The sequence below is a fragment of the Engystomops pustulosus genome, chromosome 4 (genome assembly GCF_040894005.1).
Source record: "Engystomops pustulosus chromosome 4, aEngPut4.maternal, whole genome shotgun sequence".
Classification (NCBI taxonomy): Eukaryota; Metazoa; Chordata; class Amphibia; order Anura; family Leptodactylidae; genus Engystomops; species Engystomops pustulosus.
This window is the reverse complement of record NC_092414.1, coordinates 12,220,761-12,235,738: the sequence shown is the minus strand read 5'-3', so window position 1 is coordinate 12,235,738 and position 14,978 is coordinate 12,220,761. Positions and strand designations below refer to the sequence as shown.

General features: G+C 44.3%; 2 protein-coding genes across 3 annotated transcripts in view; one reads left to right on the top strand and one right to left on the bottom strand.

Annotated features, from left to right (window-relative positions):
* The window catches only part of LOC140126068 (sushi domain-containing protein 3-like), a 17,215-nt gene extending 13,407 nt beyond the window's left edge, over positions 1 to 3,808 (bottom strand). The window contains exon 1 of the mRNA XM_072145153.1: positions 3,739 to 3,808. Within this exon, the coding sequence (XP_072001254.1) occupies positions 3,739 to 3,757 (19 nt within the window). The 5' untranslated portion in view covers positions 3,758 to 3,808. The remainder of the gene's footprint in view (positions 1 to 3,738) is intronic.
* Positions 1 to 14,978, top strand: part of LOC140126067 (solute carrier family 23 member 1-like) — a 15,386-nt gene extending 408 nt beyond the window's left edge. The window contains exons 1-12 of one of the 2 annotated variants that reach the window (XM_072145149.1): positions 3,807 to 3,962; positions 7,287 to 7,448; positions 8,278 to 8,435; positions 9,323 to 9,482; positions 11,001 to 11,182; positions 11,278 to 11,401; positions 11,560 to 11,716; positions 12,010 to 12,263; positions 12,500 to 12,664; positions 12,986 to 13,094; positions 13,505 to 13,600; positions 14,223 to 14,978. In XM_072145149.1, coding sequence (XP_072001250.1) covers positions 3,858 to 3,962; positions 7,287 to 7,448; positions 8,278 to 8,435; positions 9,323 to 9,482; positions 11,001 to 11,182; positions 11,278 to 11,401; positions 11,560 to 11,716; positions 12,010 to 12,263; positions 12,500 to 12,664; positions 12,986 to 13,094; positions 13,505 to 13,600; positions 14,223 to 14,449 — 1,899 coding nt within the window. In that variant the 5' untranslated portion in view covers positions 3,807 to 3,857 and the 3' untranslated portion in view covers positions 14,450 to 14,978. Of the gene's footprint in view, positions 1 to 3,806; positions 3,963 to 7,286; positions 7,449 to 8,277; positions 8,436 to 9,322; positions 9,483 to 11,000; positions 11,183 to 11,277; positions 11,402 to 11,559; positions 11,717 to 12,009; positions 12,264 to 12,499; positions 12,665 to 12,985; positions 13,095 to 13,504; positions 13,601 to 14,222 lie in introns of those variants that run through there. The other variant, XM_072145150.1, reaches the window with a different exon arrangement.

The following is a 14,978-nucleotide window of genomic DNA, read 5'->3' as shown; positions in this document are numbered from 1 at the left end:
CCTGTACCCCTCTGCTGGTGGCTGGAGAGGATACAGGGTCCATGTCCTCCACCCCCTAATAATGTGCACAATCCAGCAAGGTTTATCATTCTACGCTTGCTGACAGTGAATAGAAACTGCTTTACATTCAGAAACTTTATCAACATAATATTTTTCACAGCTGAGGGTTTGTTACAATTGTTTCCCATTCAGTCTAGAGAATCTATTCTTCACACGGCTGAGGGTTTAAGCCATTATGTTCTCTTCACCACTGCGGGTTTGTTACAATTCAATCCGTTTTAGCCAATTCAGTCTTCTCACCGCTGAGGGTTTGTTACAGTTGTATCCTATCTACTTTAGAGAATCCATTCTTCTTACATCTGAATGTTTCCTATTGTGTCTAGAGAATCCATTCTCACCACTGAGACTTTGCTACAATTGTATCCTGTCCTGACTAAAGAATCCATTCTTCACATGGCTGAGGGTTTGTTACAATAACATACAATTTAGCAGGTTCATTCTTCTCATGCTCTAGTTGCACCCAATCTACACAATTCTTGTCAACACTGAGGGATTGTTACAATTGCATCCATTTTAGCGAATATATCCCTCTTGCTGGTCTAGGGGTAGTTACAATGGTATCCAATCTATTCTTCTGAGAGCTGAGGGTTTGTTACAGTCTTATCCAGTATAACTAATCTGGTGTTCTCCCTGCTGAGGGTTTGTTATAGTTATTTGCAGTCTAGACATCACCTTTTACTCACCCCTGAGGGTTTGTTACTGTTGTTTTCAGTCTTATGCATGCTTTTCACCGCTGTGGGTTTGTCACAATTGCATCCATTCTAGATAATCCAACATTTTTGCTGCTGAGAGTTTATTATGACTGCATCCAGTTTAGCTAATTCATTCTTCTCACTGCTGAGGATTTGTTACAATTGCATCCAGTCTACACAATCTATGCTTCTCACTGCTGAGCGTTTGTTACAATTTTATCTTATCCAGAATAGAGAATCCATTCTCAACACGGCTGAGAATTTGGTACAATTGCATCCAGTTTAGCTACCGTAATTCATTCTTCTCACCGCTGTGGATTTATTACTGCTTCTCACTGCTGAACGTTTGTTACGATTGTATCTTATCCAGAATAGAGAATCCATTCTTCCTACAGCTGAGTGTTTGTTACAATTGTATCCTATATAATGTAGAGAATCGAGTCTTAACACGGCTGAGTGTTTGTTACAATTGTATCTTATATAATCTAGAGAATCCATTCTTAACACAGCTCAGAATTTGGTACAATTGCATCCAGTTTAGCTACCAAATTCTTCTCACTGCTAAAGATTTATTACAATTACATCCAGACTAGATGATCTATTCTTCCCACAGCTGAGGGTTTGTTACAGTTGTACCCATTATATGCAATCTCCCTGATGATACTTTCTTACAATTATTTCCAATCTAGACATCCCATTTTATTCACCACTGAGGGTTTGTTACTACTGTTACAGTTTCATCGATGCATTCTGCTCACCACTGTTGGTTTGTCACAATTGCATCCATTCTAGATAATCCAATCTTCTTGTTGGTGAGATCAATTCCATATACTGTGTATCCAAAATCTGTTCTCGGCACTAAGGTTTTGTTACACTTGTCTCCAGTCTAGACAATGCAGTTTTCCGCCCACTGAGGGTTTGTTACAGTTGTATCCAGTCTAGATTGTCCTCTAAGGTGCTTACTCTCAGGGCGCGTTCACACGTTGCGTTTTGGTCGCGTTTTCATTGCGTTTGAAACGCATTACAACAGCTGATGAGAGGTAATTTGCCTAATTACATTACCGTTTACATTTGTTAACGCTATGTTAACGCATGCGTTTTGTAAACGGAAATGTTAAGTGTGATATAATTAGGCAAATCACCTCTCCTCAGCTGTTGTATATGCATTTCAAACGCAACGTGTGAACGCGCCCTCAGGAGCACACATCTATATGTCTGTCGTACTGATGGTTTGTTACTATGTGTCAGTATGGGTATAATATGTTAGTCTGCCTGGCTCATATCAATTGTTTGCTTGCAAGTGTGACAAACCTCCAGCTGTAGAAAACCTGCTGCAGTAAGTCAGCGTGCTGTCATTGATGGGGAGCATCCTTCTTTATTCAGAGATGGAATACATGTACAGAGGATTTGCTGCAATGTATCAGTGTTGTTACTGTTTGGAAATAACAGAACTATGAATGCAGCTTTATATGTGAGTGGAGTAATGTTGATTATGTTATTCCCAATCTGCCACACAATTTATTTGCATTTGGGGTGTGTCCTCACACTGCTGTGCTCTGAGCCGCTTTACTGCACCCCATTCTTTTGACAATATTACAAACAGTCCAGGCTCAATACACAAACCTTGACAAAATGTCTCGGCCAAGGAATTTCACATAAGAAACGTTCTCATACAATAGAGTCAGCAGCTCTGCCAAATCTTCTGAATACCCAAGTACCAAGTATTGGTAACCTATGGGTAACCTATGAGTAACCTATGAGTAACCTTTAAGTCACAACCTACTAACAGCCCTGGCAGTGATGCTTGACACCAATAGCCGTGAAAGACGCCAGTAGTGCGCCGGAGCGTTTTTGCAACTTTTTGTGCCACATTTTAACGGATTCGTACACAAATTGCAACATTTTCAGACGTCAATCATCTGGAAATTAATGGAAAAAAAACACAACACAGGAAAAAACTAATGTGGAGAACTTTGTAACACGGCAGCAAAAGTTGCAAAAAAAGGCTAAAAAGGCTCAAAAAATTTTCATAAATGACCCCCCCCTATAAATCCATATTTCACAGTCCTGTTTCTACTAACAAAGGTCTCATTACACATCTCTCCAGGACCAATGGCAATCACTGGCTGCAGAGAGCACAGAGCACAGCAGTGTGAGGGGACAACATCAGTACAATCCTAGAATATAAATCCATTTTTCACAGTCCTGCTGCTACTAACAAAGGTCTCAGTACACATCTCTACAGGATCTATACCAATCACTGGCTGCAGCGTTGGCAGCACGTGTGAACATACCGTAAGGGTGTCGCTTCTAAACGGAATCAAAGCGCTAACGTGTGCCGCCCCCTTAGTGACCCAGGTGTGACCGCCCCCTTAGTGACCCAGGTGTGACCGCCCCCTTAGTGACCCAGGTGTGTCGCCCTCATAATTGGTGTCGCTCCTATTCATTGGGAGAGAGGATTATCCTAACTTTAACTGTGGCTACAATGATGAAGGGATGGTGTCACGTTTGCACATCCCTCCTGGATCCTGCACACAATCCCACATCAATGTGAGGGATAATTGCATCAATTCAGTGGGTGCAGGATAGGCGGAAGTGGACCCAGACCCCCTGATGGGGGGGGGGGGCAGTTATAAGTATTACATTGGTGGGGTTTAGGAACCCTCAGAAACAGCAGCGTTGTGATGCTCACAAAGAACAGCGCCACCCATTGTGTAGTGGCCATGCTTGGTATTGAAACTAATTCTACATTGACTGATCATGGACGCTTCAAACAGTTAATCTGGGAGGAGGGCTCCTTAGTGTTAACCCCCCCCCCCCCCCCATTAATATATAAATTCTGGAATACCCCTTTAAGGATCCCCTTAAGAAAAAAGACTATATAGATACATTCAGGTTTGATCCTGTGTTTCATACATGCTCATGGCTACCCTACCACCCCAGACCTACGCAGGACCCCCCAAAAAACTTCATCCAAAATCCAAACCTGATGCCTCCCCCTCCATTGTGCCGGGAGCCCTGGTGAGACAGGGAGGTCCTGCGCTGCTTTACATAAGGTTCACAATCACTTCCTTTATTACTCATTGACCCGGGGAGAAGGATCTGATGGAGGAGCTGAGGAGCCGCAGCCTCACATCACCTGGGGAGGCCTCACCTGCAGCCGGAGGGATGGACAAGGAGGCCAGCGGGGTGGACAATCCCACCTTCCAGGTCAGGAGACGTAGTATAGTGCTGCTGTATACAACCTGTATGGCACCATTGTGTGCACTATATGGCGGTATTACTTAGACACTGTGCTTGTTTTTGCAGCATAGCACCATGTATGCACTATATGGTGGTATTACATAGACACTGTGCTTGTAGTATAGCACCATGTATGTACTATATGGCGGTATTGCATAGACACTGTGCTTGTATTACTTAGACTCTCTACTTGTATGTGTTGTACGCACTATATGGCGGCATTATTTAGGCAATGTACTATAATGTGTTCATGGTATAGGGGCTCTCTTTAAACACTATATACCGGTAATATTATGGAACTGAACCTTTTGTGTTTGCGTTATGCATTACGTGGCGGTATTATGTGGGACCTGTGTGGCTGTATAATGTGGGCACTGTATGGCAGTATAATGTGGGCACTGTATGGAGGTATAGTGTGAGCACTGTATGGCGGAATAGTGTGAGCACTGTATGGCGGAATAGTGTGAGCACTGTATGGCGGAATAGTGTGAGCACTGTATGGCGGAATAGTGTGAGCACTGTATGGCGGAATAGTGTGAGCACTGTATGGCGGAATAGTGTGAGCACTGTATGGCGGTATAGTGTGGGCACTGTATGGCGGTATAGTGTGGGCACTGTATGGCGGTATAGTGTGGGCACTGTATGGCGGTATAGTGTGGGCACTGTATGGCGGTATAGTGTGGGCACTGTATGGCGGTATAGTGTGGGCACTGTATGGCGGTATAGTGTGGGCACTGTATGGCGGTATAGTGTGGGCACTGTGCTGTTACTGCTCCCTATTCACACTGCGCTGCCCTCCTGCTGCCAATGAATGTGCCACTTACATAAACATCTCATTCTCAATATTGGGGAAAGTGACTCATTACAGTCACACCCTAATCCTGAGGTGAGGAATCAGGTTCTACCTGCAGGAAAGATTTTGTAACTCCCCCCCCCCCCCCCAAAAAAAAAGCGGAAAAATTGGGGCTCATTTACTAAGGGTCCGGGGATCGCATTTTCGTCATGTTTCCCGACTATTTCCGTTTTGCGCCACATTTAACCAGGAGATTTTGCGCCGGCTTGCACGCGACAGAAATAGGGGGGCCTGGACGTCGGACGATCCGACGGACTCGAACTACGCACAGGATTAAACATTTCAAATTGTGTCGCAAGACATGCACTTACAAGCACCGGGAAGAAGAAGGTGAACTCCTGGGACCTGAGCGGGGAAGCGACGGATGCAGGAACTCGGGGCGCACGAGCTTCGTGAATCGCAACAGACTTCATCTCCGTCGGACCGTCTGAATCAGGGATCGCGACAGGACCGGGTAAGTAAATGTGCTCCATTGTCTCCATAGATAATGAGATACAGGGATGGATGGACCGACCCCTCCCCCCAATCCAATCTGTTACTATATGTCAGCAGCCGGTTACACTTTTACTATAGTAACCTGCTCCGCTAATAATACAACAGAACCCGGGATAATGATACATTGTACTCGCCAATATAAACACACAATGTGACCACAGCCAAGACTCCATAGTGCAAAACTTATCCTGTACTCATCTGGTATCATGCTCCAGAGCTGCACTCACTATTCAGCCATGTATGTAAAGAATAGTGAGTGCAGCTCTGGGGTATAATACAGGATGTAACTCAGGATCAGTACAGGATAAGTAATGTCATGTATGTACACAGTGACTGCACCAGCAGCAGAATAGTGAGTGCAGCTCTGGAGTATAATACAGGATGTAACTCAGGATCAGTACAGGATAAGTAATGTCATGTATGTACACAGTGACTGCACCAGCAGCAGAATAGTGAGTGCAGCTCTGGGGTATAATACAGGATGTAACTCAGGATCAGTACAGGATAAGTAATGTCATGTATGTACACAGTGACTGCACCAGCAGCAGAATAGTGAGTGCAGCTCTGGAGTATAATACAGGATGTAACTCAGGATCAGTACAGGATAAGTAATGTCATGTATGTACACAGTGCCTGCACCAGCAGCAGAATAGTGAGTGCAGCTCTGTGGTATAATACAGGATGTAACTCAGGATCAGTACAGGATAAGTAATGTCATGTATGTACACAGTGACTGCACCAGCAGCAGAATAGTGAGTGCAGCTCTGGAGTATAATACAGGATGTAACTCAGGATCAGTACAGGATAAGTAGTGTCATGTATGTACACAGTGACTGCACCAGCAGCAGAATAGTGAGTGCAGCTCTGGAGTATAATACAGGATGTAACTCAGGATCAGTACAGGATAAATAATGTCATGTATGTACACAGTGCCTGCACCAGCAGCAGAATAGTGAGTGCAGCTCTGTGGTATAATACAGGATGTAACTCAGGATCAGTACAGGATAAGTAATGTCATGTATGTACACAGTGACTGCACCAGCAGCAGAATAGTGAGTGCAGCTCTGGAGTATAATACAGGATGTAACTCAGGATCAGTACAGGATAAGTAATGTCATGTATGTACACAGTGACTGCACCAGCAGCAGAATAGTGAGTGCAGCTCTGGGGTATAATAGGATGAGTAATGTAATAGGCCGGGGGTATAGCTCAGCTGCAGGGGGTGCGGATGCCAAAGTTCAGCCTTCCCTGTGTGATGAAGGGGCAGCCTGAGGTGTTATCCTGGTGATTTCACAATAATGTCTCCATTGTTTGCAGAGATTTATTTTCCTTTAGCAATGAATAATTTACACGTTGCCTATGTGGAGTCGGCTCCTGGGGGCTGTCGCACTGAGGCGCTTACTACCACATGCTCTGATTTCTGTAATATCAGGAATAACATTGACCAACGTAAAGTAAAGAGAAGGAGCTGCCTATAAATGGGGTCCCCTAAATAAATGGGGTCCCTACTCATGTCCCTTTGGCCAGTGATACAATATCTCAGTAGAAAGGATAGGTTCTCCTTAACCGATGGCAAAATTGGACCAATCAGGGCCGGTTTCCTCTCTCCAACAGCTCCTCGTGGGCGGTCTCTGGAAAAAACACGCCCCTGAGGAGAAGACAGCAGGATAATGTCTATCTATACATTATATACATGTACCTGGGTGACCACAGATCAAATACAAAGTGTCCGACTATTGTTTGAACATCTTGTTCTTAGTTTAGAGCAGGGAGTTCAGCTCTGGAGCACAAACTACTGCTGTAATGAGGGAAATTCATGGGCATTTAGACTGAAGAGCCAGATGTCTGCTGAGATCTTTTACCTGGCTTGGCTCCCAAAGCCCATAAAATGTAATAAAGTTGTTCCCCGTTGACCTCTAATCAAAGTCCCTTCTTTTTGACAGATAGAAGATGTCAATCACTATAACATTATGTCTTCATATGATACGAAAGACCTCGGCCCGGAGAAGAAGAATGCCGCTCACGTGGACAATGACCGGAGCAAGCTGGCGTATTCGGTGACAGACGTGCCCCCATGGTACCTGTGCATCTTTTTGGGCATCCAAGTAGGTGGTGATGTTACATTGTTACATCTTTTTCACAGTCCTGCTGCTACTATTTATATTCTGGGATTATAGCACTGAGGCCATTTCCTCACACTGCTGTGCTGTCTGCAGCCAGGGTTAGGTAATGTCCCAGGTGCGATGTGTAATCATACCTTTGTGTATGTTGTTATTAGCAGCAGGACTGTGAAAAATGCATTTATAATCAATAACATCAGGTCCTCACACTGCTGTGCTCTTAGCACTGTGCACTGAGCTGCTCCACAGTCCCTACAGTAACTGCTGTACCATAAAATGAAAATCTTGCTCCAGCTTTTGCAGCAGAGCGGTGGATCTATAGAGCAGTTCAATGCACAGAACACAGCAGTGTTAGGACACGCCCCCTATTTCATAATCCTAGAATATACATTCATATTTCACAGTCCTGCTGCTGCTCAAATTATATACACAAAGGTATTATTACAAAACTCTCCAGTGACTATATCTAAGACTGGCGCTGCAGAGAGCACAGAACACAGCAGTGTGAGGACACACCCTCCATTTTATAATTCTGGAATATAGATCCTTATTTCACTCCTTCCATGTTATAATTCTAGAATATGAATCTTTATTTCACAGCCCTGATGCTACTAAATTTATACAAATGTGAATACACAGATCTCCAGGAAAAATGGCTTACCCTAGCTGCACAGAGCACTGCAGTGTGAGGACACGCCCCCAGTACTACCCTGAAATATAAATCCATATATCACAGTCCTGCTGCTACTAACAACATACAGAAAAGTCCATGTTTAGAAACTGATTAATGTTTGTCCCTGTTTTCACCCCGTAGCACTATCTGACTGCCCTGGGGGGCATTGTGGCTATTCCGTTGATCTTATCCAAGGACCTGTGCTTGACCCATGACCCCCTGACGCAGAGTCACCTGATCAGCACCATCTTCTTCGTCTCTGGGATTTGCACCCTCCTGCAGGTTCTGTTTGGGGTCAGGTGAGATCAGGTTTCAATATCTCTGGAGGTCCTTTGCCTTTTCTATAATCCATACTGTTAGTGTTCCGCGGGGGCGGTCCATACAGTGGTTATCTGCATGCTGCCAATCGAATGACAGGAGGAGTACTGCTTCTGCTGCTCCTCCCACAAGGTAGGGGGCAGTAGGTAATTTACACCATTTACATCAATCAGAGCCAATACATTAATTGGGCCCCCTTAGGCACCTAGGCCCAGGTGCCTTCACACCGTCTGATTTCCCAAAAATTCAGCCCTCGAGGCAAGTCATTTTGGGAATGCTCAGAGTGACAGAACTCCCATTCAACCACGCAGACCTGCTGTCACCCAGCTTTCCCAGGATCAGATAGATAACATAACATGGTTATGATTCAGCGTTCGGCCCTGAGCGGTCGTAAACTTTTTACGACCAGTAACTTTTTATGATTATTTTTCATTTACTCTACGAAGTTGTAAAACACGATCACCTGCGGCGATAAGGAGATAAGTGACAGCCAAAGGGGCGGAGTCTGCACACAATCTTACAAGATGGAGATTAGGTCCTGCAGTCTCTTTATATTGTGTCTGCATGTCAGGATATAACGGGGACGGCCTCCACCGATTCAGGAAGATGATCGGGCCAACCATAGACTTTCCCTACGATCATTGGTGATTGTTATATTTTTTAAAAATGGTCAACTGCTCCCCCTAGTGGCAAAGCTATAGGGGTGCTAAAGATGCTCATCAGTGATTGGTTGTAATGTTCAACACATTCAGAGACCTATAGAGTCCAAGGATAGATAGAAATGATTCTAAACTAGAGCAGCCAATCAGAGCGCAGAACAGTAGATGGAATGTTGAGTGTCACTTACTCGATGTTCTATATTTTATAGGTTACCAATCCTACAAGGCGGAACCTTTACCTTCCTGACCCCGACCCTCGCCATGCTCTCACTCCCCAAGTGGAGATGTCCAGAATGGACCCAAAATGCCAGCCTGGTGAATGCCACGTCGCCAGAATTTGTGGATGTTTGGCAATCACGGATACGGGAGGTAAATTGTGTTATTTGATTGGTTGGTACTAAACACTTTTAATACCATTTACATATCTTTTTAATATAATACAGAGCTGTACTCACTATTTTATGCTCAGGATCAGTACAGGATAAGTAATGTCATGTATGTACACAGTGACTGCACCAGCAGCAGAATAGTGAGTGCAGCTCTGGGGTATAATACAGGATGTAACTCAGGATCAGTACAGGATAAGTAATGTCATGTATGTACATAGTGACTGCACCAGCAGCAGAATAGTGAGTGCAGCTCTGGGGTATAATACAGGATGTAACTCAGGATCAGTACAGGATAAGTAATGTCATGTATGTACACAGTGACTGCACCAGCAGCAGAATAGTGAGTGCAGCTCTGGAGTATAATACAGGATGTAACTCAGGATCAGTACAGGATAAGTAATGTCATGTATGTACACAGTGACTGCACCAGCAGCAGAATAGTGAGTGCAGCTCTGGGGTATAATACAGGATGTAACTCAGGATCAGTACAGGATAAGTAATGTCATGTATGTACATAGTGACTGCACCAGCAGCAGAATAGTGAGTGCAGCTCTGGGGTATAATACAGGATGTAACTCAGGATCAGTACAGGATAAGTAATGTCATGTATGTACACAGTGACTGCACCAGCAGCAGAATAGTGAGTGCAGCTCTGGGGTATAATACAGGATGTAACTCAGGATCAGTACAGGATAAGTAATGTCATGTATGTACACAGTGACTGCCCCAGCAGCAGAATAGTGAGTGCAGCTCTGGAGTATAATACAGGATGTAACTCAGGATCAGTACAGGATAAGTAATGTCATGTATGTACACAGTGACTGCACCAGCAGCAGAATAGTGAGTGCAGCTCTGGAGTATAATACAGGATGTAACTCAGGATCAGTACAGGATGATGATGAATATTGATCTTGTATAACTACACTTCTGCTTTTATGATGTTATTATATGGATGAGATCTATAGCAGCTGAACACAACATGTAAACACGAGGCGTTCACCCGCCATATAGTGATGGAATGTAATCCCAACAAATCAGAAAACAAGTGACAAAGTCCAAACCTCAAATACCGAAACCTCATAAATGATCCTTATATTTCCTTTATCCGGGTTATTCTATAATAAACATAAACGAAACCTCTGTATTGTATTTCCTTATTGCAAAAATTGGAGCAGTGCCAATTTCCCTTTAACATTGAACCTGAATGAGGACACTTATCTGACCCTGATAGGGGGGGATTATTTTCCAAAAATCTTGATGCCTGTACTGTGTCCTGTATGTTCACTGAAATTTAGATTTGGCCAAAAATCTAGGTTATAACGAATTATAATAAGCTATATCGATCAGCTTTGCAGCATGCTGTAAAGCAAGGTGGTCTTCTTTTCCTAATTGATGTCTAAGGCTGACACCTAGTGGCACGTATGAAAACTGCAACCTAAAAATTCATGTTTTTTTCCCCTTGCTTAACAATCCTGTGATCTCCAATCCGCTTTTTCAGGTCCAAGGGGCCATCATGGTAGCATCCTGCTTTCAGATCATAGTTGGCTTTTCGGGTTTGATTGGTTTCCTCATGCGATTCATCGGCCCCTTGACCATCGCTCCAACTATCACTCTCATCGCTCTTCCCCTCTTCCAGTCTGCTGGTAACGACGCAGGAACACACTGGGGGATATCAATCATGTAGGTATCCAAACTTTACCGGAGGTTGTCCCCAAACTTTCGTGAATGTTCTTGCCATTGGACCTTAGAACGTTCTTCTGATCTATGTCTTCCAGGACGACCTTCTTCATCGTTTTGTTCTCTCAATACCTAAGGAACATTCCTCTCCCGATCCCGCACTACTCAAAAAGTAAGAGGAAGTGGCAGTTCTCCAGATCTTACATCTTCCAGATCTTTCCGGTAAGATGACTACTACTCAATGACCTGCTAGTTTCTAACGCAAGACCTTGAACTTTCCAAATTTTATTGGCCTATATTGTGTCTTCTACTCTAGTCATGGTCATGACTTGACTTTACTGTGCTTAGATTTGCTCCAAATGTCTTCTTCTCTTGCTCAGGTCCTTCTTGGCATCTCCATCTCGTGGTTGATCTGCTACATTCTGACCATCACCAATGTCTTGCCATCCAAGCCCGAGACTTACGGATATTTCGCTCGTACCGACGTCAAAGGGAATGTCTTGTCTCGAGCTCCGTGGTTCCGATTCCCTTATCCAGGTAATCGATGATACAAGTCTGTCATATGTATAATCTGTACGAGGTTCTGCAGCAGCTGAGGTGCATCTTTCCACATCTTGATGATCGAGTGGTTATGCACATGTCTAGTAAGACGGACAACACTCTATACATTGACTTCTATGTGGCGGTTTCTGTCTCGTCAGTATTTGATGCTTCAGTCTTGTTGGTCCTCATCAGTCTAAGCTATGGAAATCTTGAGGAGGCTTCTTTCCACACCTGAAATCCAGAAGTAATTTAGACTTTTATCACCGATTATTTGATTTGTCTTGTAGGCCAATGGGGTGTACCTACCGTCAGTCTGGAAGGGGTGTTTGGGCTCTTGGCAGGGGTCATTTCATCCATGGTTGAGTCGGTGGGTGACTACCACGCGTGTGCACGTCTTTCTGGGGCACCACCTCCGCCCAAGCATGCCATAAACAGAGGAATCGGTATCGAAGGAATCGGGTGCCTATTGGCCGGAGCCTGGGGCACCGGGAATGGGACCACGTCATACAGTGAGAATGTCGGTGCTTTGGGAATCACAAGGGTAAGTGGTCAGGTTTTGTTTATGGTGGAATGAAACCTTCATCCTTAAGTTGAATATTTATGCTTTAGCCTTTCACCACGTCGTTGACAACTGTCGTGTGCAACTTTTTGGGGACAGTTGGGTGAAAGCCCACTGTGACGCATAGTAAGGTCCATCAAGGCATGGCAGGGTGAGCTTCAGAAGACGGGAGATGTATCAGCAATGAGCCATGTCTGATGTTTATCACTGTTTTTCAGGTTGGGAGTCGGATGGTCATCATTACCGGTGGAATACTGATGCTCCTTCTGGGCATGTTTGGTAAAATCGGCGCCGTCTTCGCTACAATCCCAACTCCGGTGATCGGTGGGATGTTTCTAGTGATGTTTGGAGTAATATCTGCTGTCGGGATGTCCAATTTGCAGGTGAATGCAAGTTTGAGGACCAAAGAACTCTGTTTCACCCATGAAGTAGATGGAGTTGCGATTCCGTTCTAAGATGGAACCATCATACAGTATAAAGCAGTCCTAGAGTTGTCCAGTCTGGAGCGTGTCCTAGCCATCTTCTCTTCTTCTAACTCTTCTCCTTCTATTGACTCTTTTGAGTTGAAGCCTGAAGGATCTGTCTACATGAAGAGTTTATTTGTATTCAGTAACCATGGATGTGAACAGTAAAGAGGAAGGTTACTTCAGTAGATCTTTTTGGTTCTTTGTATTAAAAACTTTTTTTGTGTTGTGTTCTTGCAGTACGCGGACATGAATTCCTCAAGGAACATCTTCATTGTCGGATTCTCCATATTTTGTGGCCTTACTGTCCCAAACTGGGTGAACAATAATGCAGCACTTCTTGAGACGGGTAAAAGGATCTAAAACTGTACAAATATCTATCTAGTTTTGTGGCCTTCTGTTAAGTGTCCTCCAGGTGGCCATCCACATTCAATCAGCTAGTACCATCAAAAACTTGTGGGTTTAGCCAAGAGTCAACCAAATTCCCATCTGTCGTAAAGAATATTGGTTGGGAGTGTTGGAAATGAACATGCTGATCCTTATTTTCTCAGAAGATACTTTTATCTGGCCTCTACCTACAGAGACTACATTCACGCTTAGCTGTGAAGAGCATGTGGGACATAGCTTCCAGATGACTGAGCTGTCTAATGTGTATGACCTTTACAGCTTTGGGATGGTGTGATATCTTCTTGTTTGAGGCAACACGCAAAAAACGGGGTCTAAGACATCCCTACTAATTGCATCTCCATCTCTGCACAGGTATTGTTCAACTAGACCAAGTCATCCTGGTGCTTCTGACCACGGGAATGTTCGTAGGCGGGTTCCTCGGATTCTTCCTGGACAACACCATACCAGGTAATGATTCCTTGTTCTAGATTCTTCTTATCTGGAGATCATTCTGTCTAAAACTCTGTTAAAATATCTACTCGAGGACCATTCCTTCAAGATCCAGCTCTACGATAGTTATGTTTTGAAACTAAGAACCTTTATACCTGAAGGTCTTCAACAGTTTCACAAAGGTGATCAGATAAGAAGGTCCCGTCAAGTGTTTTGTCCCTGCTTGACCTGCCTTGGATGCAGTAGTTTAGTTGTCAACGTATGGACCTTATTGAGGTAGAACTAGAATGTTGTTTCCATAATGCCAAGGGAATGATTCCAGTGTCGAAATCCAATGTCTCTGTAGAGTAATGTTCTACGGACCATGTCCACCACGACGCTTACCTAAGGAGATGATATCACACTTTGCATGCCCAGTACCTCCTTCTTTGCTTGGTTATATCGATAATATCTTAATACCCTATCCGACAGACGGATTGGTGGGTCTTAATAGTCAATGGGGTCAGTCGGAAGCTACTCGAATCCATCATGTGACGATTTCCATTTTGTAGTCAAAGTCAAAAATGTTTTTAATCCTTTTTGGAGACCAGGTCTTGACCACCGTATCATCTTCGCCTTCTTATTTCTTCCTACTTGACAGGCACTAAAGAAGAACGTGGAATAGCCGCATGGAACTACGTTGACGGAGACGACGAGACGAACTGTTCCGACGTTGCAGAAGTCTACGACCTCCCCTTTGGTATCGGCACAAAGTTCTGCACTTCTTCTTGGCTCCGATATGTTCCTTTCTGTCCGAAACCCAGAGATTTGCCTTTTGCCACCCGTCAGAACAGCGATCAGAATGGTTACATCGAAACCATCCACTGAATGTGTTCCAAGGTGCTGTATAACCGGGGACAATGACCACGTCACGTCCAGGACCTTCTCGCCTGACCATGGTAGACCCAAGCCTGACCATGGTCTCACTTGACCCAAGCCTGACCATGGTAGACCTCATTTGGCATGGGCGGTCATTGGTGGACGCGGGGGCGCCTTGTCGTGTTCCGTTTTCCTATGAACGGAAACGTTGCAGTTCAACGGACTACGGGAGGCTCCGAACTGGAGAACCTCAAATATTCTGGTCCCAAGTGGATGGACTACACCGGACAGCACTTTTAAGACCATATGCAGTATTGTTTGACAAAACCCATGTGAACTCAAAGGTTTTATTATTGGGTGACCTCAAAATATCTCATATTCGGAACCAGCCAACAGAACAATCCAAGGTCCATGTGTAGTACATAACCCCAATGACGAGTCCTTCCATCGCCGCCATGTCACACACGCGCTCCAACATTGTGACCAAATACTGTGATACTTTGTGTAAGAAGTTATTAAACCACCGGTGCTGGAAAAA